The 26381-nt window shown below is 49.1% G+C and overlaps 1 protein-coding gene across 12 annotated transcripts in view; it reads right to left on the bottom strand.

Annotated features, from left to right (window-relative positions):
• MTA1 (metastasis associated 1) overlaps window positions 1-25917 on the bottom strand; it is a 180755-nt gene extending 154838 nt beyond the window's left edge. For 3 of the 12 annotated variants that reach the window (XR_014466106.1, XM_083165819.1, XM_083165829.1), the window contains exon 1: window positions 25589-25916. Coding sequence is in view for 11 of the 12 variants with exons in the window: in XM_083165819.1 (XP_083021945.1) it covers window positions 25589-25616 (28 nt within the window). In the remaining variant the exon portion in view is untranslated. Of the gene's footprint in view, window positions 1-25588 lie in introns of all 12 variants that reach the window. The other 9 variants (XM_083165822.1, XM_083165824.1, XM_083165826.1 and 6 more) reach the window with 6 other exon arrangements.
• Between the last annotated feature and the right edge of the window lie 464 nt (window positions 25918-26381).

Here is a 26381-nt window from a genome sequence, read left to right as displayed (position 1 = left end):
TTTATAGTTTGGTTAAGGTTTGCTTCAACACATTGAGGACACAACAAAAATTCCTTATCTGTCTAATTTCACACATAAAACTTTTCTCACTTAGATAAATGTTAGTACTTCCTTATCTTCTTTCTAATCCTTGTTCGTCAGGTTATTGCTGTACAGTGTCTGCTTTCTTTTAATTGATATGAATACAATTTAATAATCTTAACAGTATAAGACAGTGCCCCTAAAAAAAGGATATTTAAATATATTTTAAAATGTGCCTGAATAATCTGTGCACCTGCCGGGTGACCTGGAAAATGTTACACTGTTGGGGATCCTTGAGGACAGAGGTTGAGAACCACTGCATTAGGCCAACATGTCCTATGGACTGCCCCTGAGCTCCCCGGGAGAGTTGATAAGATTTGGCACTTGATGTTTTTACATGCGATCGGATGAGATTTATCACGTTACCCGGGGGAGCTGCAGGCGGAGTAGCGGCAGGAGAGCAGGGTCCATAGTAGCGGCAGACGGGGAGCGGGGACCAAAGAGCAGGGTCCGGGATAGCGGCGAGAGAATAGAAAATAATAGGAATTTAATACCTACCGGTAATTCCTTTTCACGTAGTCCTTATGGGATACTGGGAATGGTCTTAAGACATTGGGTATTAGAGGGTATCCGCAGGAGTCTATAACTTTGAAGCTGGGTGTACTGGCTCCTCCCCTCTGATTCCCCACCCAGGAACCAGTTAATGAAAAACTGTGCCCGAAGGAGAATGAACATATGAGAGGAATGATCTATATGTCACCTATGTAAACATAGGTGTGAATTGTGTGGTGAGATTCATGCCAGCACACCCGCATTCAATCAAAATAACAAACAACTATAATACCACTTAAGTGGATTTTCTTTGAACCAAGGTCACTAACTAGACCTTACAACCAGAAGACAATAAGATGAACTTCTGAACTTTAAACAGCCGAATAAGGCTGCAGTCAGACCCCGCACAGGGCGGGTGCCCAGTATCCCATAAGGACTACATGAAAAGGAATTACCGGTAGGTATTAAATTCCTATTTTCACTAACGTCCTATGGGATACTGGGAATGGTCTTAAGACATTGGGGATGTCCCAAAGCTTCCAGAAAGGGAGGGTACGTGCGTAGACTGCTGCAGTACTGCCTGCCCCAAACTGGGTATCCTCTTTGGCCAGGGCATCAAATTTATAAAATTTACAAAGGTGTGTTGCCCCGACCATGTAGCAGCTCTACAGAGTTGCAGAGCTGACACACCCCGAGCAGCCGCCCAGGATGCGCCCACCGATCTGGTGGAATGAGCCTTTAGAACAGAAGGTGTCGGCAGGCCTGCCGTCACATAGGCTTGTTGAATTGTAGTCCTAATCCATCTAGCAATAGATTGCTTAGATGCAGGGTGTCCCTTCTTTTTTGCGTCATACAGGACGAATAGACAATCTGTCTTCCTGATTCTTGAAGTCCTCTGGACATAAACACGCAAGACACGCACCACATCCAGGGATACCGGAATATCCGGTGAACCAGACGCAGACGGGACTACAATGGGTTGATTAAGGTGAAAGGAAGAAATCACCTTAGGAAGGAAACGCGGGTTTGTTCTCAACTCCGCTCTGAGTGAAAAATTAAATAGGGGCTCTTACAGGAAAGGGCTCCCAATTCGGACACTCTCCTAGCCGAGGCTAGGGCCAAAAGAACCACCGCTTTCCAGGTAATGTACCGCAATTCAATCGACTCCAACGGTTCAAACCAGGAGGATTGAAGGAAGTTTAGGACGACGTCCAAACTCCAAGGTGGTGTAGGTGGTACAAAGGGAGGCTGAATGTGAAGCACTCCCTGAAGGAAGGTTTGCACTTCCGGGATGACAGCCAATTTTCTTTGGAAGAATATGGACAAGGCCGAAATCTGGACCTTTAGGGAACCCAGACGGAGGCCCAAATCCAATCCCGCTTGTAGAAAGCACAACAACCTGTTCAGGTTAAATTTTGATGGGGGGACCTTCTGCTCCTCACACCAACCCACGTATTTTCTCCAGATCTTATGGTAGTGGGTATTTGTTACCGGCTTTCTGGCTTTCTGGCCTGAATCATTGTGGTGATGACAGATGAATGCAGACCCTTTTGAGCTAGGATTTGCCGCTCAGCCTCCATGCCGACAAACGTAGCCGCCCTAAATCTTGGAAGACGCAAGGGCCCTGAGTGAGAAGATCTCTCCTTAGGGGCAGGAGCCAAGGATCTTCGATCAGCAGGCTCTGCAGATCCGCGAACCAAGCCTTCTTGACCAGTCCGGAGCTACCAGAATGGCTTCCACTCCCTGACTTCGTAGCCTTTTGAGTACCCTTGTCAGCAGTGGTATGGGTGGGAACAGGTATACCAAGGGAAACACCCACGGAATTGTCAGGGCGTCTACAGCTACTGCACATGGATCCCTGGTCCTTGTGCAATACTTGGGAACCTTGTGGTTTAACCGGGATGCCATCAGATCTATCGATGGACGACCCCAACGGTCCACAATTGCAGCAAAAACCTGAGAATTCAGGCTCCATTCCCGGGGTGGAGGGCGTGACGGCTTAGAAAGTCCGCCTCCCAATTGTCCACACCCGGGATAAAGATGGCCGACAGAGGCACCACGTACATTTCTGCCCAAGCCAGGATCTTGGAAGCTTCTTTCATGCAAGTCCTGCTCCTCGTGCCTCCCTGGCGATTTATGTAGGCCACAGTTGTGGCGTTGTCGGACTGTATCTGAAACGCCCGACCTTGGAGGAGATCCTGGGCCTGTAACACTGCATAGTATACAGCTCTCAACTCCAGGATATTGATGTGGAGTCTCGCTTCCCACCAAGACCACTGACCTTGAAAGGTTCTGTCCATGGTTACAGCCCCCCATCCCAGTAGGCTCGCATCCGTCGTGAGTCGCACCCAGTCCTGGATGCCAAATCTCCGACCTGCAAGCAGGTTCGACTCCTGAGTCCACCATAGAAGGGACTGTCGGGTCTGATGCGACAGAGCAATCCTCTTGTACATCAGGAGATGGGAGCCCGACCATTTTGACAGCAGATCCAGTTGGAACACTCTGGTGTGAAATGTCCGAACTGAATGGCCTCGAAGGTGGCCACCATCCTGCCCAGTAACTGGATGCACTGGTGAACCGATACCTGAGGTTTTGCCAAAATCACCATCACAAGGGATTGTATGGCTTCCATCTTCTCCCGAGGGAGGAAAATCCTTTTCTCCTCTGTGTCCAGGAACATGCCCAGAAAGAGGATACGACGCAACGGCGTCAGAGAAGACTTGGGGATGTTTAGGATCCACCCATGCTCGGATAAAACCTGTCTGGTTCTTGCTATATCCTGTAGCAGGACCTTTTCCGACCTTGCCTTTATCAGCAAGTCGTCCAGGTAGGGGATAATGTTGACTCCCGACCTCCTGAGCAGTACCATCATTTCTGCCATCACCTTCGTGAAAACACGAGGTGCCGACGACAGACCAAATGGCAGCGCCCTGAATTGAAAGTGCAAGTCTTTCAACGCAAATCTCAGGAATGCCTGATGTGGACCCCAAATTGGTATGTGGAGATAGGCGTCCTTTACATCCAACGATGCCAGGAACTCTCCCTCCTCCAGGCTTGCTATTACTGCCCTGAGGGACTCCATTTTGAATTTGTACACCCTTAAAAAAGGGTTTAAAGACTTTAAATTTAAAATGGGGCGTACCGAGCCGTCCAGCTTCGGCACTAGGAATAGGTTGGAGTAGTATAGTAACCCCTTCCTTGTTCCTCCAGCGGGACAGGCATGATAACCCGTGACGTCAGTAAGCGTTGTATTGCAGGGTCGGAACCCGAGTCATGCTGCAGGCTTAGAGGCGGTGGCATTAGCGGCACGATCCTGAGATCCTGTGCTGGCGGGCTTCCTGAACCTGCCACGACCCCCTCTGGCGGCCGAGCTGGAGCCTCTCGCCCTCTGCCTGGGCCTGGAAGGCCGAAAGGACTGAAAAGCCTGAAAGGACTGGGACGACTGACCCTGAAAGGGACGTTTAGCGTGAGTGGGAGCAGTCGGCAGAAAAGTCGACTTGCCGGCCGTAGCCTTGGATATGAGGTCGTCAAGTTCATTACCAAACAACTTTTCCCCCTTAAAGGGCAAATTCTCCACACTACGTTTGGACTCTGGATCAGCTACCCATTGTCTCAACCAGAGGGCCCTGCGACCCGAAACCGCCATTGCGGAAGAGCGAGCATTTATAGCTCCAAGCTCCTTTTGTGTATCACATAGGATCTTTGCAGTGTTCTGGATATGGCGAAGTCTCTCTCCCAACTTGCGCCAGAGACATATCGGCAAGCATACCTTCCTGGATTTGAGAAGCCCATGTATAAATGGACTTTGCCATCCAACAACTGGCGAGGACAGGTCTCTGAGACGCCCCACTCGCTGTATACATGGCCTTAAGGGTAGTATCCAGCTTTTTGTCTGTACTATCCTTCAGTGTTGCTGCCCCTGGAACGGGGAGAACCACCTTCTTGGACAGTCTGGACACCGAGGCGTCCACAACCGGAGGCTCTTCCCACACCCCTCTAGTGACGGGATCAAAGGGAAAGTTAGACTTAAACCTTTTGGACAGTTGGAAACGCTTTTCAGGTTGTTTCCAAGCCTCCTTAAACGTCTCATCAAGGTCAACTTGTTCAGAATAAACAATTTGCTGTTTCCTTTGGGACCCAAAAAACGGGTCACCTTCCTGCATGTCTGCTAAGGGAAGGTCTAAAACAAGGAATTTGGTACTTACCGATAATTCCCTTTCTCCGAGGCAGCAGGGGACACTGCAGTACTGACGTATGAGATAGAGTGGGTGCGTAGGAGGAGTGGGTGCGTAGGAGGAGTCGGCACTTAAGTGAAAATTTCGTCTGTGGCTGGCTCCTCCCCCCTCTATCTCCCTCCAGACCCCAGTCTTAAAAAACGTTACCGAGAGAGGAAGGGGACAGGCAAAGCAGAACCACAGACTGGAAAACAAAGAATATTAGGTAAACACCTCAACCAACAGTCATGCATTCTTGAAACCAAACAATACAGATAAATAATACAATCTGTAAAAATACAGAACTAGCAGGACCCCCAAACAATCATGGCAGGAACGGTACTGCAAAAAACGGGACCAAAGCGCTGGGCGGGCGTGCAGTGTCCCCTGCTGCCTCGGAGAAAGGGAATTATCGGTAAGTACCAAATTCCTTGTTTCTCCTACCGCAGCAGGGGACACTGCAGTACTGACGTATGAGATGATACCAAAGCCACTACACCCGGGAGGGCGAGCGCTGAGGATCCTGTAAGACAGCTCTGCCAAAAGAAGAATCTTCCCTGGCAAACCTATCAAACTTGTAAAACCTAGCAAAGGTGTTGGAGCCTACCCACGTGGCGGCTCTACAAACCTGAGTCAGTGACACTCCCCTGGCAGCCGCCCAGGAAGTACTGACCGATCTGGTAGAGTGGGCAGTGATATTTGGAGGAACCTGAACGCGGGCTTTTGCGTACGCTTCCTTAATAGTAAGGCACAACCACCTGGCCAGAGTCTGTTTCGACGCTGGCCAACCCTTCTTTTCTGCCCCAAACAAAACAAATAAAGATTCCATCTTCCGAAAAGGAGCAGTCCTATCCACATAGATGTGTAATGCTCTTACGACATCCAAACTTTCTGAAGACCCAGACAGGACCGGAACCACGATCGGCAGGTTCACGTGGAAAGAAGAGACTACCTTGGGAAGAAATTTAGGATTTGTCCTTAGTTCTGCACGGTCTCTGTGAAAAACCAAGAAAGGAGGACGACAAAGCAGAGCCCCCAGCTCTGAAACCCTCCTGGCCGAAGCCAATGCCAAGAGCATCAGAGTCTTCCATGTTAACCATTTCAAGTCCACTGAATCCAGTGGTTCAAAAGACTCAGATTTGAGAAACTCCAACAGGAGCCCCAAATCCCAAGGTTCAGTCGGTGGAACAAACGGAGACTGCAACCATAAAGCTCCTTTAAGAAAAGTCTGCACCTCCGAAATGAGTGCCAATTTTCTGTTGAAAAATACAGACAAGGCGGAAATTTGGACCTTAATAGAACCTAACCGAAGGCCCTTGTCCAGACCTGCCTGAAGAAATTCCAAAAGACGAGGCAGCTGAAAAACCGCTCTTTCCACCTTCTTCCTCTGACACCATGCCATATAAGACTTCCAAATACGGTGATAATGCTTGGAAGTTACCTCCTTCCTAGCACTGAGCATGGTGGGGATTACTGTCACTGGAACACCCCGCCTTTTTAACAGGTCGGCTTCAACAGCCACGCTGTCAAACGTAGCTGCGTCAAGCCTGGGTAGGCGAACGGTCCTTGCTGCAGCAGGTCCTCCCTGAGAGGGAGACGCCACGGAACATCGGCCTGAAGAAGCTTCAAGTCCGAATACCAAGCCCTTCTCGGCCAATCTGGGGCTATTAAAATCGCTGAAGCTGACCCTCTTTTTAACCGTTTGAGTACCTGTGCTAACAAGGGAAACGGAGGAGAGATGTAGATGAGGTCGAAATTCCAATGAATCGAAAATGCATCCACCGCCCAGGCTCCCGGATCTCTCGATCTGGCACAGTAAAGAGGAAGTTGGTGATTCAGTCTGGACGCCATCATGTCGATCTGAGGAGTCCCCCACCGACGCGTGATGAGTTGGAAAACTTCCGGATTTAGTGTCCATTCTCCTGGATGGAAATCCTGGCGGCTTAGGTAATCCGCCTGCCAGTTCTCCACTCCCGGAAGGAACACTGCTGTGAGATTGGACGCATAAGCTTCTGCCCATTGCAAAATTGGACGAACCTCCTTCATTGCTGCCCTGCTCTTCGTCCCGCCCTGACGGTTTATATAAGCAACCGCGGTCGCATTGTCGGAGTGGATCATTATTGGCAGACCCTTGAGCAGGTCTTGGGCCTGAAGGAGTGCCAACCTGATGGCCCTGAGCTCCAGAACATTTATCGATAACTTGGCCTCCTGGACAGACCAACGGCCCTGAAAGGTATAACCCTGGGTCACAGCTCCCCAACCTCTCAGGCTGGCATCCGTCGTCAGAATAGTCCAAATGCATGGTCTGAAGCTTCGGCCCTTCAAAAGATGAGAAGTTGACAGCCACCAGTTCAGAGACAGACGCGCTTCTCTTGAAAGAAGAATTCTCTTGTGGATCTCCAAGTGGGATCCCGACCACTGGGACAGAAGATTTTCTTGGAAAGTCCTTGTGTGAAAACGTCCATATGGTAGAGCCTCGAAAGAGGCTACCATCATTCCCAGTAAACGCGTGCATGTGTGTGCTGACACCCTTCGTAAAGACAAAACGTGTCGCACCATCTTTTGAATTGCTCGCACCTTGTCCAAGGGAAGCGAGACAGTCTCGTTTTCTGTGTCCAAAATGAGCCCCAGGAACTTTAGTTTCTTTGACGGTGTTAGATGAGACTTTTTGAAATTTAGAACCCAACCATGGTCCACCAAAAATTTGCAAGTTACCATGGCGTGCTCCACCAGCTTCTCCCGACTTGGCGCTTTGATTAGCAAATCGTCCAAATACGGAATAATTGTTATTCCTTGGAGTCTGAGTGCTGCAATCATACACGCCATGATCTTTGTAAAAACTCTGGGGGCCGAAGACAGGCCAAATGGAAGAGCCCGAAACTGGTAATGGCAATCGTCTATTGCAAACCTCAGAAAACACTGATGGGGTTCCCAAATTGGTACGTGCAGGTACGCATCCTTGATGTCCAACGACATCAAGAATTCTCCCTTTTCTAGAGACGCCACCACGGACCGAATGGACTCCATTTTGAACCGCTGATAACAAACATGGAGGTTTAAATCCTTTAAGTTTAGGATAGGCCGCACCGAGCCGTCCGGCTTGGGCACCACAAAGACGCTGGAATAGAAACCTCTGCCCTGCTGTGATGCAGGGACTGGAACCACTACTCTTGCGTCTAAAAGACCCTGGATGGATCCACGCAGAGCCTGACTTTCCTCCTCTTTCCTTGGCAGACCTATCCGAAAAAATCTTGAGGGGGGGGGGTCGACGCGAATTGCAGTTTGTATCCCTGGGAAATGCTGTCCAGAACCCATGCATCCCTGCAGTGGGACCTCCAGATTCCTGCAAACTGCAACAGACGCGCGCCCACAATGGGATCCCCCACGTGGGCTGCGAGACCGTCATGCCACTGGTTTGTCAGTGGCCTTTGGATCTGGCCTGCGGGCAGTGGCGGGCGCAGTTGGGGCCACTCTGGCACCTCTTCCTCTACGGCCTCTAAAAGAAGAGAAGCCCCCCCTTGCCTTACCTCTGAAACCCGATGGCCCACGAAAGGCCCGAAAGGAAGGCGCCACAAATTGGCGCTTTGGAGGCGGAGCTGAGGAGGGTAAAAACGCTGACTTGCCCCCCGTAGCCTGGGCAATAAGTTTGTCCAGTTCTGCACCAAACAACATATCACCTGAAAAAGGCAGAGCTTCCACCGCCTTCTTAATCTCAGCCTCAGCCTGCCACGGCCGCAGCCAAACGGCCCTTCTAGCCACAACAGCTGAAGCCGAAACCTTTGCTCCCAGGGACGCCACGTCTGCAGACGCTTCTCCTATATAAGTAGACGCGTCTCTGATGAATTCAGCCAAGGACAATAAATCCTCCTTAGGACTGTCCTGCTCTAAGCCAGACACCAGCTGCGAGGCCCATACCTCCATGGCCCGAGCCACCCAGGCGGAAGCCAAGGCTGGTCTCAGCAAAACTCCCGCTGTGGAGAAGATATTCTTTAAGGTAGTATCCAACCGCCGATCTGGCGCCTCCTTCAAGCCGACCGCCCCTGGAACTGGAAGAGTCGACTTCTTTGAAAGCCTAGAAAGAGACACATCCGGCGTAGGCGGAGCCTCCCATTTTTCCCTGGATTCAGGGGAGAAGGGATAGAGAGATTTAATGCGAGAAGAAATTTGAAATTTCTTATCCGGAACTTTCCAGATATCTAACAGCGGGTTATCCAGCTCAGCCGAGTCTGGAAAATACACTGGCGTCTTCTGTACACGGCCAAAGATAGAAATCTGAGGCGGAGCCCGCGTCTCTTCTAGATTTAAAGTAGACCTAACGGCCCTGATAAGGCCGTCCACTCCCTGAGCGTCCTCTTCATCCGAAAACTCCTGAGGAGACTCCTGAACCTGTAGCGTTACATACTCACCATCCTCTAAAACCTCTAGCTCATCATCATCATCATCATCATCATCATCATCATCATCATCTGAATGATGAGGGATAGCCAAAGACACACCTGCCTTCCTTTTGGCAGCTACCTGCGAAGGAGGCTTCCTCTGTGAAGTGCCAGCCAGCGACTGAGACAGAGAATCCACAGAAGAAATAAGTGTCCTGGCCCAACCAGGTTCTGCTGCAGCCATGCTAGAAAGCTGAGACTGCATTAGCTCCCTGTCCTTCCTAGAGGCCACCAATTCAGCAGTAAGATTATCTAACACACTGTGAATAGGATCCACAGTAGACTGAGGAGTCTGAGGGACAGATGCAGAAGCCTTTGATAAATCATAACAGGGAGCACAGAGTGAAACACCCTTCATGTGCTGTGTATATTGCCCCTTGCAGCTTTTACAAGCATACAGCTTAACAGCTGCCTTGGAAGAAGTACCTTTTCCAGCCATAACTGCGCAGGTGTCCCAGTAAAATACAAAAACACCCAGGCTCACACACAGACACACACACAAAACACCCCTTAAAGATCAATCTCCTAAGTAAAAGAGAAAGCCTAGAGTCTAGGTGTCAATAGGGAGAGAGGAGCCACAAACCCTCCCAATGCGTGTGTGTGTAAAATCCTCCGCTACTTACAGTACCCCTGTAGCAAACGGAAGACAGCGCTGAATGAAGACTGCACAGGAAAGTGAACCAGCCTGCAGCCTTCTCTGTAGCAGCAGTCACCTCTCCACTGCAATGGCGTCCGCGCGGAAGAAGGCCCTCCCACAAGCCACTCTTCCCGCGCCCGCCGGAGACTGATGACGTCATCGTCGCGCTGACGCCGCGACGATACTGCCCGGCCAGGGCGCTCTCTCTCTGGCCGCCCCCTGTATGGTGCAACGCACCTTCTTGCTCTGGCTGAGGGTGAAACCGCCGTGGACCCGTAACGCTAGCCGCAAGCAGCTGCGGCGGGTCCCCGGAGCCGATGCTCCGGTGGCTGGGTACTGGAAGGTAGCTGCACGCAGTACCGACCAGACCCTCCAGAGCCTCCAACGAAGCAGGCACCCTGTTCAGGGATGCCTGTGTCTCACTAAAAACGAAATGAAAGTAAAATAAACAAATAAAAACCCCAGTCTCCTGAGGAGACCTTGCCGAGGATAACCGACTCCTCCGGCACTTTTTTAAGACTGGGGTCTGGAGGGAGATAGAGGGGGGAGGAGCCAGCCACAGACGAAATTTTCACTTAAGTGCCGACTCCTCCTACGCACCCACTCTATCTCATACGTCAGTACTGCAGTGTCCCCTGCTGCGGTAGGAGAAACTTCTCTTATTGCTATAATAAGAGGTTCCGGGCCCCTGAGGGATGATTGTGAATCAGGGATCAGAGCCCCATCGTCCACGTTATCATCTGTGTTGTCACCCGCCTGTAGATCATCATCTGAATCAGGCAACATGGCGGCCGCAGCACGCTTCCGTGACTGGCCCGTGGTGGTATTCATATTATCCACCCGTGCGGCTAGAACTGATAAGTCCTGCTGCACCTGTTTGGTCTGCACTGTATTTGCAGCCAATTGAGTTGACACTGCCTGCAGCAAGGTTTTAATGCCTGCAGCCCACTCAGGCTCTTGAGAGTCTGATTGTGATGTTCCACTGATCTGGGGTGAAACCCCTGTTTGGGTGGACATGCACTCTTCACAGGTAATCTGTGAGGTGGACTTAGGCACAAACTTGGTGCTGCAAATAAGACAGGTTAATTTCCTTACCATGGTGAAGGAATAAATAACCTCTTTCCACAAACACACCACAATCACAATGAAATATATATATATATATATATATAAAATCAATGTGCAGTGTATAGCAGCTATATATGTGTGAGCTCTATCACTGAAAGTGTGTAGCTTAACAAGCCCGTGGGGGAGCGCTCAGATTACACTGAGGGGACCAGCACACCCTGCACAACCTAAACTCCTATTTAGGAGTTGGTATCACGCACAAACACAGAACAGTGTGATCAATTAAGCGATTTTAGCGCTAAATACACTTGCTGTTTTCTGCAGATTTCCTCTGTCCAACACCTCACCGCTGAGGAGTGATCTGGAGGCAGTAATGGCGCCCAGGGAGAAGCAGGAAGTAGTGTATGCGCGCTCAGAGCTCTGGTCTCGCTCCGCTGAAGCCCCGCCCCCCTGTGATGGCGCAGGGGCTTCACTGATTTTTATGCTGGCGCTGACTGTCAGTTAATGGCGCCCTTACACTGAACAGCGTTTTTTTGGTGGGATCTGCCCTGGTAGCCCAGGGACTGTCACCCGCAGCCAGTCTGTGGCGGGGGGACTGCGCAGCCCCTGTGCAGGGTACCGCGTCTGCCGCCGCCGCCATCTTGCCGCACGATGAGCCGGGGTACCCCACTGTGGGGACCCCGGATTCTACTCACCACAGACGTCTTCGGACTGTGTCAGGAGTGTGCGGCATGCTGGGGGTGAGTATCACTGCAGCGCAATGCCCGTGAGTACAAACACCCACTCAGGACAGTGGTCCTGCAGCAGGGACAGCTCGGTACCTTAAGAGGCCTGCAGCTGAACCCTCCTCAACTGACTCCCTCGAAGCAGGGATACTGTGAAGTCCAACACAGTAACCCCAAAATAATAAAAGAAAATAAACTGAAGACAAACTCTCTGGAGCTCCAGCAGTGTGCATCCTCTCCTGAGGGCACATTTTTCTAAACTGGTTCCTGGGTGGGGAATCAGAGGGGAGGAGCCAGTACACCCAGCTTCAAAGTTATAGATGTGCCTGTCTCCTGCGGATACCCTCTAATACCCAATGTCTTAAGACCATTCCCAGTATCCCATAGGACGTTAGTGAAAATTGTTTCAAAAGAATGTTCGGCCGCTGATTAGCAGCTCTTCGGTCCCTGCCTGCCACTACCACGGACCATGTTATCTGGTCCCCACTCCCCACCTGCAATTTGGGCTATTTCACCCCATGTCTCGGCCCGATCCTCCAGAATCGGGTGAAATCGGGCCCAAATCGCGTTGTGTATGGGGGCCTTTAGTAATGACTCCAGCTGTGCACCAGCTACTGTAGGTGATTTGGAAAACGTGGACCGTTTTGGCATCCCCTGATCTACACAATATAAAACAGAGGATTAATACAAGTGCATACACTACAGGTAACACATTTTATAACACCTATTTACAAACACCATTAATGGCCACCGAAGACCAGAAAAAAAAGTGTTCTAGACTGATTCACTGATGGGCTTATGTGAATGTATTCAATTGTTATATTGTGCCTGATCTCCCATCTAAAGCAACTTATAGCAGGGAGATATGCAATTAATCCCCCCCTTTTTTTATGCTGATCGCACTCATTAAGGTTGGGTTTAGCTGCACATAGTATGTTTCTTTGTTCTATGCTTTCATTTAAAAATACAAGACAACTTCAGAATATAACGACTCAAAAACTGGGAAAGTTTACTACATACCAGTAGTGTATGTAGTAACTCCAAAAGCAAGAAGATCACGGACCAAGCCCCAAAAGTCAACCACCAAGACATACATACATGCAACCAATATGGCCAAATAGTGGATATTGTTATTTTTCCTGCAGCATTAAACAATCAGCAATCACATGGATTGTTGAGCATAATTTATTTGTTCTCATTCTGTTCTTTCCCGCTGCACCCAATTAAGCATCCCATTTATACAATACACTAAAACTATTTTCTTCAACTAAATGTTATTCATGACACATTTAAAGGAGAACACGCCACAACCAGAACTACTTAAGGCCCATACAAACTAGCTGGAAAAAAAAAAAGCTGAATCGCTCATTTTGTCTGTTTTCAGCTGAAAATCACCAAGTGTGTATGGGCCACCGATGGCAGGCTAGCGAGGATACACTTTCAACCCGAGGATCGCCTCGAGGCCTCCCCTTTCTTCCTCCCCCTGCTTCGTTAGCCTATTTATTAGCCAGTAATATATACATTGCTAGCACAAGATGGGACAGGATGCCGCAGACCAGCAATGTATAAGTTACTGCCGCCACCACCAATGTATATTTTGTTATGGCGGTAACATACATTGCTGGCGCAGGTGAACAGATTTCTCCCTACATGCGCGGCTGCGAATGGAATCAAAGCGGTGCATGGGTGGGATTTTTGCCCGGGCGGTTCAGCATGGGGTAGCATTTACCTGGCTGCTGGGCTCCGAATATACACAGCGAAGCAATCAGTTCTGAATCAGGCCCCAAGAACAGAAATGCACTGAATAAAAGTGCCCCTGCTCCCACCCTTGGAATTCTAACCCCGCCCATTGTGTAAATACTCTTTGATAATGAAAGATTTTCAGCAAAGTCTTTCGCCTCCTGAAAATCTCCTGCTCTTTGGGGAAAATGTATGCAGTGTGTACAAACTTCTTTGGTGACAGATATCAGAGATTTTGGCAAAGTCTTTTCAAATGAAAATCTCCTAGTGTGTATGGGCCTTAAGTCACAGAACTGACTGTACATCATATTGGGGGAGATTCTCTAAACTAAAAAATTTAAAATGCAGTAAAAACCCAGTTATCAGGGTTTTTACCGCATTTTGGGATGCTCTAAGCATCCCCCGCCGCGTTACCGTGACGGGGGGGGGGGGGGGGGGGCAATCGCCAGAAAAATCTCCCATAGAAGCCTAGAGCTGTGCTGCCCGGACCTGTGACCTCCTCCCTGCACTGTTCCTCTTCCGGGTGCAGGGAGGAGGAGGAGGAGGAGAGCCAGCCCCCCCACAGCAGCAGCGCCAGGTAAGGGAGGGAGGGGGGAGCTGCCGGAACCCGCTAACTCACCGCAAAGGACAGCTCTAAACGCAAGAGCTGTCCTTTGCCATAATTATCGCATATGTTAGAGCATATGCGATAATTATGGGCGGCAGAGCTGGGCTGCGAATGTTAGAACATCCCACCCATAATGTGTAAGAGTAAGTTAAACACTTATCCCTTGAACTCCCCCGGCAGCACCTTCCATACGATTTGGCAGTTGATGTGCCATTTTTTTACGTGCAAAACATAGCATACAATTGAGCATACAATTGGCTGAGAGCTCTTTCAGCCTATCAGAGGCTGCTTATTGTTTTGAATGGGAGTTCTGCCCGCCACTACTGCAGCCTGTTCCCCTTTGGCCTCTCTCCGGCGGCAGGGCACCGTTGGCACACACCTAGTTACGGATCGGATGCGATACATCGCGGGTGCCGCAGATGGCTCAATTCCGATTTATCTTATGTGCAGCACATAAGATCTCCAGGCTCTGATCCGATGCGCACGGAAACGCGCATCGTATCTGACCTAATATCAAACACCTCTGATTTGGCCATCAGATAGATTGGGCCGATCTGTCAGAATCGGAAGAAAACAGGCCAAATCGGACCGGTGTACGGGCACCTTAAGTATAGCGCGTGCGTATCACACGCATGCGTGTCCCCATCAACACGGCGGCGTGGAGCACTTTCCCTGCCCATCTCCACTTCAGGGAGACGATCGGGGGAAGCTGCAGAGGGCTCCGTTGGAACGGGACACGCAAGCATCTCGTGCTCCCCCTTCTGGCGGCTGGCAATTCTATCAGCACAGACGGGAGCTACAGCGACTGATCTTTTAGTATAAATACAAATACAGCAGAGTCAATGAATTGAAGTTTAGTTAAATACGGCACCCACAAAAAGAACAGTCGCTGTAAGTGGCGCTGGCATTTACAGCTAATATTTTGAGGATCTGCCGCAGCACATTGACACTTAGAAGGGCTAAGGATCAATTCAGAGGTTGCTAAGAATACATGAAGCCTGAAGTGGCCACAAAGTCATTACCTTGTTAAGCACTTACTAAAGATTCCTGAATCCAGTCTAGCTACAGGACTTAGTAATTTTATAAGGACTAACATGTTCCACAAACCGGCTGTATGTTCCCGAGAACACACAGTAAAGCACTATACGAGTAATCGTTACTACCAGCCATACAGATCCCACTGCAGAGGATGGGGAGAGGTGTAGAAAACAACAGATCTGCTGTTAAATATTTTTCCGCAAGAACTGATTTCCTTTAGGACCAGCGAACACTCAGGATGTAATGGGGCAAAGTAATTGCAGACTGGGGCTTTTCCCAGGTTGTGAACAAAGAGTATTCTAAAAATAAAAACCTCCTCAACATGATACAGATTCACAAACCAGTCTTCAAATTCATATCACTAAAGCAAGAAGTGGCGTTCAGGATGTCAAATGAGACCCCTTTTCCAACGACTTGGACGTAAACTTGCACTGACCTAGGGATTTTTATCAGTGGAAATGGTGAGCAGGTAAAAATCCCAGGTCTAGTGACCCTGGATTATTTTCTGGGATCCAAGCAGGGTTTTTAGCAGGTTAAAGCCAGTGGAAATGGTTCTTACCAGGTTTTTTGACCGGGGCAGGGGAGGCTGGCAATGCGCAGATACATCCCGCTGCCCGCCTGTACGCCACCCTGCCAGTGCCCACCAGTATGTGCCCCACACACTTTCCTGGGTTTCCCTTTTCAGTGGAAAGGGGATCAATCCAGGAAAACAGGGCAGTGGAATCGGGGACCATGGAGGGGATCCACCCAAATCCTGGGTGTGTGTCTTGTTGCCCAATAATTGCAAGTACAGGGTACGATGTGCGGCTAGAATACTTAAAGTGGCCAAACACTGGTTCTATAACTGGGGAGCCTACAGTAGAGTAAGGTTAAAAAAGGAGCAATTTTGTGGTCGACATCATTACAAGTGTTACATTACATTACAACTGGCAACACATTATAATTATAAATAAATTGCCCTCTAATGCTGGGTACACACTGGCTAGTGTTCACTAGAATACCCCTTTCACACCAGAAAATGCAAGGAATTACCCAGGAATATGGTCCCAGGATCATGTAGGGACATTCCTAGGTTGGCCCCTTTCACACCAGCCTAGTCCCTGCATTTTATGGTGTGAAGGGGCAGCGGCTGGCGGGGTCCAGACTGCGTGGATCCGGCAGTGGTGTCTGGGTGCTTGTAACCCTATTTGCCTGGCAGTGAGCGGGAGAATTTGAATTTTTTTTTTTTTTTAAAAGACTGGCCGGACACCGATTGGCTGAGAGCGTCTGGCCAGTCTTTTCAAAATCAGCAGCGCTTCCAGGCAAATACAAGGGCCCAGCCGCTGCTGCCGGATCCCCACCGCCTGGATGGAAGCAAGCCGAGACGCTGGGTAAGTACCTTTCACACCGGCCTGTTTCCTGGGCTGATCCCGGGAGCAACCCTGCTATCCAGCACTAGTTGCAGGAATTCAGGCTGGTGTGAAAGGGGTATAAGCTTATTCTGTAGGGCGTCGTGCCCTGTCCATTTTTTTTTTTTTTACTTTTAAACACACCACTCAACTGGAGATCGCCATGGCAGCTCTTCCAGGTGCGCCCCCCCCCTCCCCAAATCGCAGCATTTAATCCCTGTACAGAGTTTGCACAAGCTGGCAGAGATTGACAGATTGACAGTTGGGAGGCACATGTAAAATGCAGACTAATTATGACATCAGTCACGACTGATCTGGCAAATAAGTCAGTTAAGGGCTGAGCGGGGTAAAATGTTGTTGCAACAGCGCTGGAACATTGTCAAACGCCTCTCACTCGGGATTTCTGTACCTAGCCCACAAAGGCTGCCAATAGGACTTGCACTTCATTAAATGAACACTTAATGCGCACATACACTTATGTGATTGGATTCAATGCGACAACAAAGTGCGATGTCCATCGAACCCGATCGCATCTTGGGGTGCAAAAAGTGTCCCCTTACAGCACCCGATGTATCAGGCCATCTTGAGATGGCACATCGGGTGCTGGAAGAGGACGGCATTGTAGTGTAGCGCTATCGGCCAGCAGAATTGTTTAAACACTGGGCAGCCCTCTGATCTGATCGGAATCAGGAGGGCTGCCCAGTGTTTTAAACACTTCTGCCGCCACTGCTGACCCCCGCTAGCGCTGCTTCTAGCGCTATGCTACACTGCCGTCCTCTCCCACTCCACCAGCAGTCCCTCCGGCCCCATCTCCCCAAACCCCTGAAAGTGTTCCCTCCATCGGATTGCTTTCGAGCATTGCATGTGGCGATTGCTCCTGCAATCCGAGAAATATTATGTGCCATAATAATATAAGACCATGAGACGCGACATTCGACCGGTGTGCCCGCGCATTGCGTTGAATGGTACACATTTTGTGCATACAATTATTCGATTTATCAAATGATTGCATGCAATATCTCACAAGTGTATGGGCAGCGTAAGGCCCCCATCCAATAGTCAGATTTGGCCTCAAACTCAGATGGATCTGACAGACCAATCTGAAGAAAAAAGGCCAAATCTGAGCTTCCTCAGATCAGATGGGCGACTGATGCTGGGTACACACCAAAACGATTTGGATTGGATGCAAATCATACGATCCGATTTGCATACGATTTGCATACTATCCCCTCTGTATTCAGATGAATGGATCTTTTACAGATCCTACCTGCAGCAGGTAGGATCGGATTTGGATCCAACCAAACGATTTTGACCAAATCTGCATCCAATCAGTCTGAATTGGATCCAGATTGATGGGATTGTGCCAAAATCGTTTTGGTGTGTACCCAGCATGAGCCTCAGATCCATCTGACAAAAAAAATCCTTGGTGCTGCACCAAAGATCCATCCAATCTGAAGCAGTCAGGGGTCTACTCCTGGCGATTCTATCGCCAATTGCCACAGTCCGACAGAAGGAGGCACGCGCGCCCAGTTCTGTCGGAGGCTGTAGCAGCCGTCCGCCTGCCTCTGCCTGCTCTGCCCGTCTCCCAGAAGCGGAGATGGTCAGGGAAGCTGCTCCCCACCGTCTTGTTGACGGGGACGTGTGTCCCTGTCAGAGGGAGCTCCGGTCCACCAGCAAAGGAGTTCTGGCGATCGGGCAGGATGGCTGACGGCTGCTCAATCTGTAGGTCTGACCAGATGTATCTGAGTGAAAATTAGCCCAGGGTCAGATCAGATAACGGAGATCGTTCAAGGGAAATCTGAAGAGATTTGTAGCATCAGATATATCGGTGTAGTGGATGGGGGGGCTTTATGTTGGGTACACACATACAAATTTTTGTCCAATCTATCTGATGGGGGAAAAAATAAAATCTGGTAATGTATGGGAGAATATAAGAATTTGCTACCAAAAACTGAAGAATAGTCAGTGGTCAGAAAAAAAATTAAAAATTGTTTGTACATTTTCCAGCGTTTGAGAGCGATTGGTTGACTGTCCTTTACCCCCATACATTGTCAGATTTTTCTTCCCAGCAGTCAGATAAATCTGCCGGTGTGTACCCAATTTTAAGTTTTAGGATATTAGTTCCAGGACTCTATCAAGGCACCTGAACAACACAGGTTTTTGGCTCAGCACAGATGGCTAAAGCAAATTGACAAAAGGTGCCCATAGACGCTCCAATGCGGGCGTCCGTTTTGTGCTTAAATAGCACGCATCGCTTGTGCATGCAATGCGATGCAATGAAAAGCCAGTACAAAAAGTATGTACAGCACATACTTTTTGTACTGTGCGATGAGATGCCGCGGGAGCGCGCATCTCAAAGAATGGATATACTTAAGCTGGATACACACCTACAGATTTGTCTGTCCAATCTGTCTGGTGGGAATAAAAATCTGGAAATGTATGGGAGCGTATGAGAATCAAACTTGTACTCCCAAACACTGGAAACAGACAAGCTAAGGTGGCCATACATCTACAGATCGATTGTCAGATTGGGCTGGTTGGAACAAAATCCTGGTAATGGATGAAAGCAAATGACAGTTGACCATTTGCTTTGAATTGCTGGAAAACTGCCAAAAACGGTCATTCCGATATTACCCGGTTTTTGTTCCAACCAGCCCAATCGATCTGTAGATGTATGGCCACTCTTATTAAATCGAATCATTTAACTAAATTTATCCAAAATAATCATTGTCCATTTTGCAGCATTTGGGAGTGAATGATTGATTGGCATATACTCCAGATTTCTGACAGATAGATATTTGTGTGTGTACCCAGTTAAAAAGCAGACAGATATATGTGCAGATCAACTGCTCAATCAATGTCAGCTGCCGGTGCGGATGTACCGGCGGTCGCTGGATTGCACAAGTCGCTGATAGATCGTCCATCGGCAGTATTGCGCAGCCGACACCATATGTCTGATCGACTAAGTTCAGAGACACTCAACCAGTGATTCGCAACCTCGGTCCTCAAGTACCCCCAACAGTGCATGTTTTACAGGTCACCTGGCAGGTGCACTCGTTATACACGAACATTCACAGGTGGAACGAATATCACCTGTGATTATGCGCGGAGACCTGGAAACATGCACTGTTGGGAGTACTTGTGGACCGAGGTTGAGAACCACTGGAAGGGACGGCTGATGGGCTGTGGCCATCCCCACCATTCTAAACTGCTGTGTGCTGCACGGCTTCCTGGCCGTACGGATTTTCGCCGCCCGGCAGGAGCCGCAGTATGTGAAATAGCCCTAAGGGTGAAGGAGTTTTGGGACAAAAGTCAAACTGTGAAATGAAACCACAATAAAACTCTGTTTTTGGAGCAAGGGAGAAACAGCGTATACGGACGCTAAAACAGCGAGACTCGCGGCTAAATGCAGCTCGCTCCCTGCATTAGCTGCGAACCTCTCTGTTTGGGGGAATCCTTGCCGTCCTCTGACAGCGACGGTTCCCCTGGAACGTAGAATAGGGCAAGTGGCCGATGCGGGGGGGTTAAACGGCGAGGATCACTTGTTTTCTGCGATCCCCGCCTTTTAACCCCCCTCGCCAGCCGCATTGAATACACCCATGAAAGTTAAAATCAACATACAAGCTGCAATAAAAATAAATAAAAAAGGATTAATGTGCGAAAAAAGAGCGAACACCATGCCCACGTATCTACTCAAGGAGGCCACACACGCACCGATGCGTGCGGTGGGATGCTGTACGATGGGGTGCGCGCTCCCGCGGCACCTCATCGTACAGTACAAAAAAGTATGTGCTGTACTTTTCTAGCACAGCATCGCATCGCATGCACATCGTATGCACAAGGCATACGATGCAATGCTATGTGTGCTAGTTAAGCCCACAAAGCACGCTGGGATTGGTGCGTGTGTGGGCTGCATCACACATACAGATGCTTGTGAGCCACAGGCAACACACTAAGCCCGGCATGTCCAAACTATGGCCCTCCAGCTGTTGTGAAACTACATATCCCAGCATGCTTTGCAACCATTTTAGCATTCCCTAATAGCAAAACTGTGGCATGGCATGATGGGACTTAGTTTCACAACAGCTGGAGGGCCATAGTTTGGACATGCTTGCACTAAGCCATCACATACAGACCTTTTCAATTGTTTATAGTTGCCTGCAGTTCAGGCTCCCAATGCAACAGGAGCTATTCAATTGTTTGTGCCAATAAGCACAAGTTCCGCAGGCGGCTATGAGGCTTGCACCCTCCTGAGATGCTGAGCAGAATTGAGCTTTTGGGTACCCAGACTGCAAAACACCCATTATACTTTGCACATCTTAACCTGAAACATTTACGCACGATAAGCAATGGTGGCGCCCACAGCACTTGCACACCAGCTACAGAGCAATTGAATGATCACCTGTTCGGTGCCTATTACGTACACGCACCCAAAAACAATTGAATGCAAGGTACTTGTGAGTTATCCGGGCTGCCGATTTCTAAATCGGGTCGGATCGGGCACATCGCATCGCATGCGACCATCGGATGCGATGCGATGACCCGATTTTTCCATAGGAATCAATGTTAAAATGGACTGAGTCCATTTTAACATGGAATTCAATGGGAAAAAGGGGTCCTTTTCATACCCCTACTATCCAAGTGGGCATGGAGTTGGATATAAACCTGTGGCGAGCGTAGCGAGCCACCGAGCCCGAAGCGTGGCGAGCCCCGCGAGGGGACACAGAATACCGTTCGCTCGCCACGCTTCGGGCTCCATGCCCACTTGGATAGTAGGGGTATGAAAAGGACCCCTTTTTCCCATTGAATTCCATGTTAAAATGGACTCAGTCCATTTTAACATTGATTCCTATGGAAAAATCGGGTCATCGCATCCGATGGTCGCATGCGATGCGATGCGATATCGCATCGCATCGCATCTGATTGTATGCCTTAACTTAAGGCATACAATCAAAAAATCGGCAGCCCGGATAACTCACAAGTACCGAATGCAAAAATGCAATTTCCGATCACACAAAACAATACAATCAGATCTTTCATTTTTCACAACACACAATATAACGTCAGTATGAACCACATGGTCATCTCCATTACTTGGACAAGTCCTAAAGGACCCCATACACTGATGCAACTTCTTGGAGGAGGAAATCACAATACTTCCCTTGAATCTCCCGGGCGGCAGAATCGCATGCTGTTCTTTTGCATGTGACATATGGAATGCGATACTATCCACCGCTGCCGGAAGCTAGGCGATCGGACAAGCTGGTCCGATCTCTGACTCCGATGGTCATGGGACCTTCCATCGGAGGTCAATCATCACCCGATTTCTCAGCGTGATCTGTTGGAACCGGTTAAAGATCCAAATCGCACTAGTATATGGCCAGTTTTAGCTAAAGTGCTGAACTTCAATTACAACTAAAACTAACTAGGAACGATGGACAGAGAATTTCGGCTATACAGGGAGGAGCAGCATTAACACTTATTTACAAGTTGCATACAACACTAGAAAGTACCACAACTCCATTGGTGTAATAGTGCAGTATACATATCTGGAATACCACCTTATCCAAAATCATCATGGTCCCAAGCATTTTGGATAAGGCATAGTCGACCTTTAATAGTTTTATCAGCCCAACAAAAACTTGCCTTCCTGACCCTCTCCGTGAGGGAGAAAATGCTCTGTTCCTGGACTTCCCTGGTAATGTATGATTGCCAGCACCTGTGGTGACACCTTTCTTATCAGTTACCCAGCCCCCCACAGGTGCTGGCAATCATACATTATCCATACCTCCCAGCAGGCCCCTCTCCAGGAGGACACAATGCCCTGCTCCTGGGCTTCCCATCACCTGTGGTGACACCTTTCTTATCAGTTACCCAGCTCCCCACAGGTGCTGGCAATCCTACATTATCCATACCTCCCAGCATACCCCTCTCCAGGAGGACACAATGCTCTGTTCCTGGGCTTCCCTGGTAATGTAGGATTGCCAGCACCTGTGGTGACACCTTTCTTATCAATTACCTAGCTCCCCACAGGTGCTGGCAATCATTCATTACCATGGAAGTCCAGGAACAGAGCATTTTCTCCCTCACGGAGAGGGTCAGTTAGGCAAGTATGGTCCAACATCCTACTAAAACCTTGTTGCAGGTATTACATAAGAAGTGGCCCAGGGAAGAAGACACACTTCTAGACAAGTGTCCATGGGCGGGATGTTATAACATCCGCGGCCCCCCTTCGCCGGACATCGCATTATTAGTAACGGCATATGCTATAACATATGCCGTTATTCATGCAAGGGACAGCTCTTGCGATAAGAGCTGTCCCTTGCGATGCGGTGCCGGCACTGGACTTCCGGGTCTGTGACCCGGGAGTCCATCTGCGCATGCGCAGACCCCGGCGCCGGCCGCAGGGCACGCTGGGAGGGATCCGTGACGGATCCCTCAAACAGCGCTGCGGTAAGAAGCCCATAGGCTTCTGCAGGGATTCGCCAGCTTTAGCTGGCGATTCCCTCCGCAGCGCTGACACTGCGGAGGCGCCATATAGCATATAGAAATGCGGTAGAAACCCCGAAAACGGGGTTTTTACCGCATTTCTGCTATATAGCATCCCGCCCCATATCTGAAGCCGTTTCAAGATTGCTAGAAGAGTACAGATGCCCACACACCGAATGATTTTTAGTTGAAATCAAATTACGTCTAAAATCGCACCACGTTTATTTTACCTTGCAATGCTGATGCGCGCTGCCGCGTAGCCCATATTGCAAGGCAAAAAGTTGGTGCGTGCAGGTATTTTTTAACTAGATCGCATGTACCCTGTAATTAACTATTATAGTGTACTCAAAAACAGGTGTAGTTTAAATCGCACCCAGTGTACAGTCCAAATTGTATGGGCTTTAAATCGCACCTAGCACACATCCCGCCGTGCGTTGGCAGCAGTACTATAACCAACTTGACTAATCGGTACATTACAAGACATGTTTGACTTAACGTCACAGGCAAAACCATTTGTCCTTCCTGTGTGACATCAGTCGCAGGGGCAAATTATAGTTTTGCTTAAAGTTTATTTTTAAATGCTCATATTAAACTTTTATCATTTAAGCACAGATGACTGTATGCCACTTTTCAAACTAGTGACCTGCCATTGTGTAAGCAACAACGCTGCACAAGAAACATGCAAAAAACACCACACATAAAAAAAATATATATATATATATATATATATATATATATATATATATATATATATATATATATATATATATATATATATATATATATATATATATATATATATATATAAAAAAATACTAAAAGGTGGCCATACTGTACACTAGTATAATCTGGCCCTTTTCTACAGGATAACGACGAATCGGGTAAATCTTGTAAAAAGAGTCAAACCGTATGTCATTTACTGATAATTCCGATCCAATGAATGGTCCCAGCGCTTGCCGGTGCCAGCCTCCCCAACCCCCGCCAATATCGCCATGGATAGTATATCGTGGCTTAAGCCAGTGATGGCTAACCTTGACACTCCAACCGTTGTTGAACTACACATTCCAGCTTGCTCTGCTTCAGTTTTGCTATTTGGCCATGCTAAATCTGATGCAGAGCATGCTGGGATGTATAGTTCAACAACAGCTGGAGTGTCAAGGTTAGCCATCAAGGGCTTAATGCATGGGGGCACATTTACTAAAGTGTGAGTTTTTAAATGTGAGATGTTGCCAATAGCAACCAATTATTGTTGTTGTTTATATGATGCCACAAAGGTTCCTCAGCACCTAACAATACATAAATGAACAAGAAAAGAAAAGCACATGAGGGGAGAGGGCCCTGCTTGTGAGAGCATTTTATTTATATAGCATCTTCTACTACGGGCAACATCTTGGACTTCTAAAAACTCACACTTTAGTAAATTTACCCTTTAGACGACAGCATGGTGCTACATCAACACAAGTGCCTCATAAGCAACAAGTTTCACAGTTATTACTTCAAAAGAAGCCGCACGTGATACCAACCAGGGGAGATGAACATCAAGCAGAGACCAGATATATAGACAAAGAGGAAACATCAGACCCATTACCTACATGACAGCCCTCACACATATCACCCGTCCAGACCACTTGCTTGGCTCTGCGAGACGGTAAGCAGCCAGGATGTTACCACAAAATGTCGGCAAGTACGATATCGACAGGTTTGGAAAGTCAACACTACATTTAGGCTTATCGATACCCAATATATGTTATGTCAGCAATTCCATCAGTGTCAATATGCTCAAAGTCAGCAATCGCCCCCATGTCGGCATAATAAGTGGAAGCCTGCATCACAGCAGCAGCAGGTATAGTATGGAACACACACTTTAGAGGTGACCATGTGGTGCCAATACAAGGGACACATCTGCAAACTTGTCCTGTCTGCCACAGCAGCCTCCTCCCTCGCCATGTTGTGTGTATACTCATTGTTACCCGCTATACAAATCACCATCCAGCAGCCGCAATGATGAGCAGACTGACCACTGTGCTACCTGTCAGGCAGGCAGACAGACAGACAGGCAGGCAGGCAGGCAGGCAGGCAGGCAGGCAGGCAGGCAGACAGGCAGACAGACAGACAGACAGACAGACACACACACACACACACACACACACACACACAGCCAGAGGTGCACAGGAAATAATAGGTGATACAATATAACAGTTCAGCTGAGGAGGGGGAATGGATAACAAAGATGGGCAGCATTGAGGCAACTGGAACTCCTGCCTCCATACTCAGATGATAGGACTGTACACAATATAATGGCTGTGGAGGCTTTGGGCCTGCAGGACCCCCACCAGGCGCCCCCCTGCCTATGGCATGCGGGATGGTGGCAGCAGCCTCAGCGGGAGAGGCTGGGGGTGCGCGGGAAGCCAGAAGATGTCATGGAGGGGGCACATACACCCCCTCTATGTAAGATGAGGGGGATACCATGCACAGCCCCACGTGATCCTGCAATGGGGGGGTAACTGAGGTTCTGCAGCCTCCTCCTCTGACCACCCAGCAGGGGCAGTATATAGCAGTGTGCCATCTGCAAACCCCATGCTGCTGCCGCGCAAACTGTCCTCCTGCCCCAGGGGGGGGCCTCGCATCCTACCCCGGGCCCCCCCAGCCCTGCCAGCGGCGCATCTTTCTTACCTCCAACCCTGTACATGTTCGCAGCCATGCCTGGCAGGCAGGGAGGAGGGGGATTCCAGCGGTCCCCCTCCCCTCTCTGCAGTCGGGGGGATCCTTCCTGTTGTGTGTATCTCCAGCCACGATCAATGCCAAAAAATCCCCCGTTCTCTCCCAGGTAGGATTACTGGGTTCTTTTTTGGAAAATGGAGGATCGATCAGCCGAGGAGGAGGTGGAGGAGGAGGAGGGGAGAGGGATGCATTTAAAGGGGCAGTGCCTTGCCTCCTGGTGTCAATGTGCTGGGAGGAAGGAGACAGGAGGAACAGAGTCCTGGGCGAGGGGAGGAGGCCGGGGAGGAAGCAGTCACTCTGCTCCCCCTCCCTCCTTCCACCCTCCAGCTAGGGGAACATTCATTGTGCTGCTGCTGGAGCCTTCATCCTCCTCCTCATCCTCACATCCACCTAGCTCTGTCACAGCTTCATCTTACATATGTGCTGGCTGCAATCCTGCATGTCTCCTCAGTGGGGTACACTGAGTGTGGCAAAATGTCCCTGCTGGTTCTATAGGTCCAACACTACAGTAGACTGTGTTTCTAGCACAGTCTGGTCTGTATTTCAGCACCGATATACAGACTAGACATGTGCTAGCAACACCACAACAGAGAGCAACAACCCATGCAGGAAAGAAGAACTGCGCAGGTTTTGAAAGATGCAGGGGGCTAGAGTAAACGCCACGGGGCAGATTTAAATGTTTTATCGCACCCTATCTCCAGCCTAAAGTGACGGCAGTTTGCAGGGGTGAAATTCAATTGCCAGC

The sequence above is a fragment of the Crinia signifera genome, chromosome 12, assembly GCF_055691185.1.
Source record: "Crinia signifera chromosome 12, ASM5569118v1, whole genome shotgun sequence".
NCBI classification, from domain to species: Eukaryota; Metazoa; Chordata; class Amphibia; order Anura; family Myobatrachidae; genus Crinia; species Crinia signifera.
Note: the sequence above shows the minus strand (reverse complement) of the source record. Positions and strands in the feature narration are given on the sequence as shown.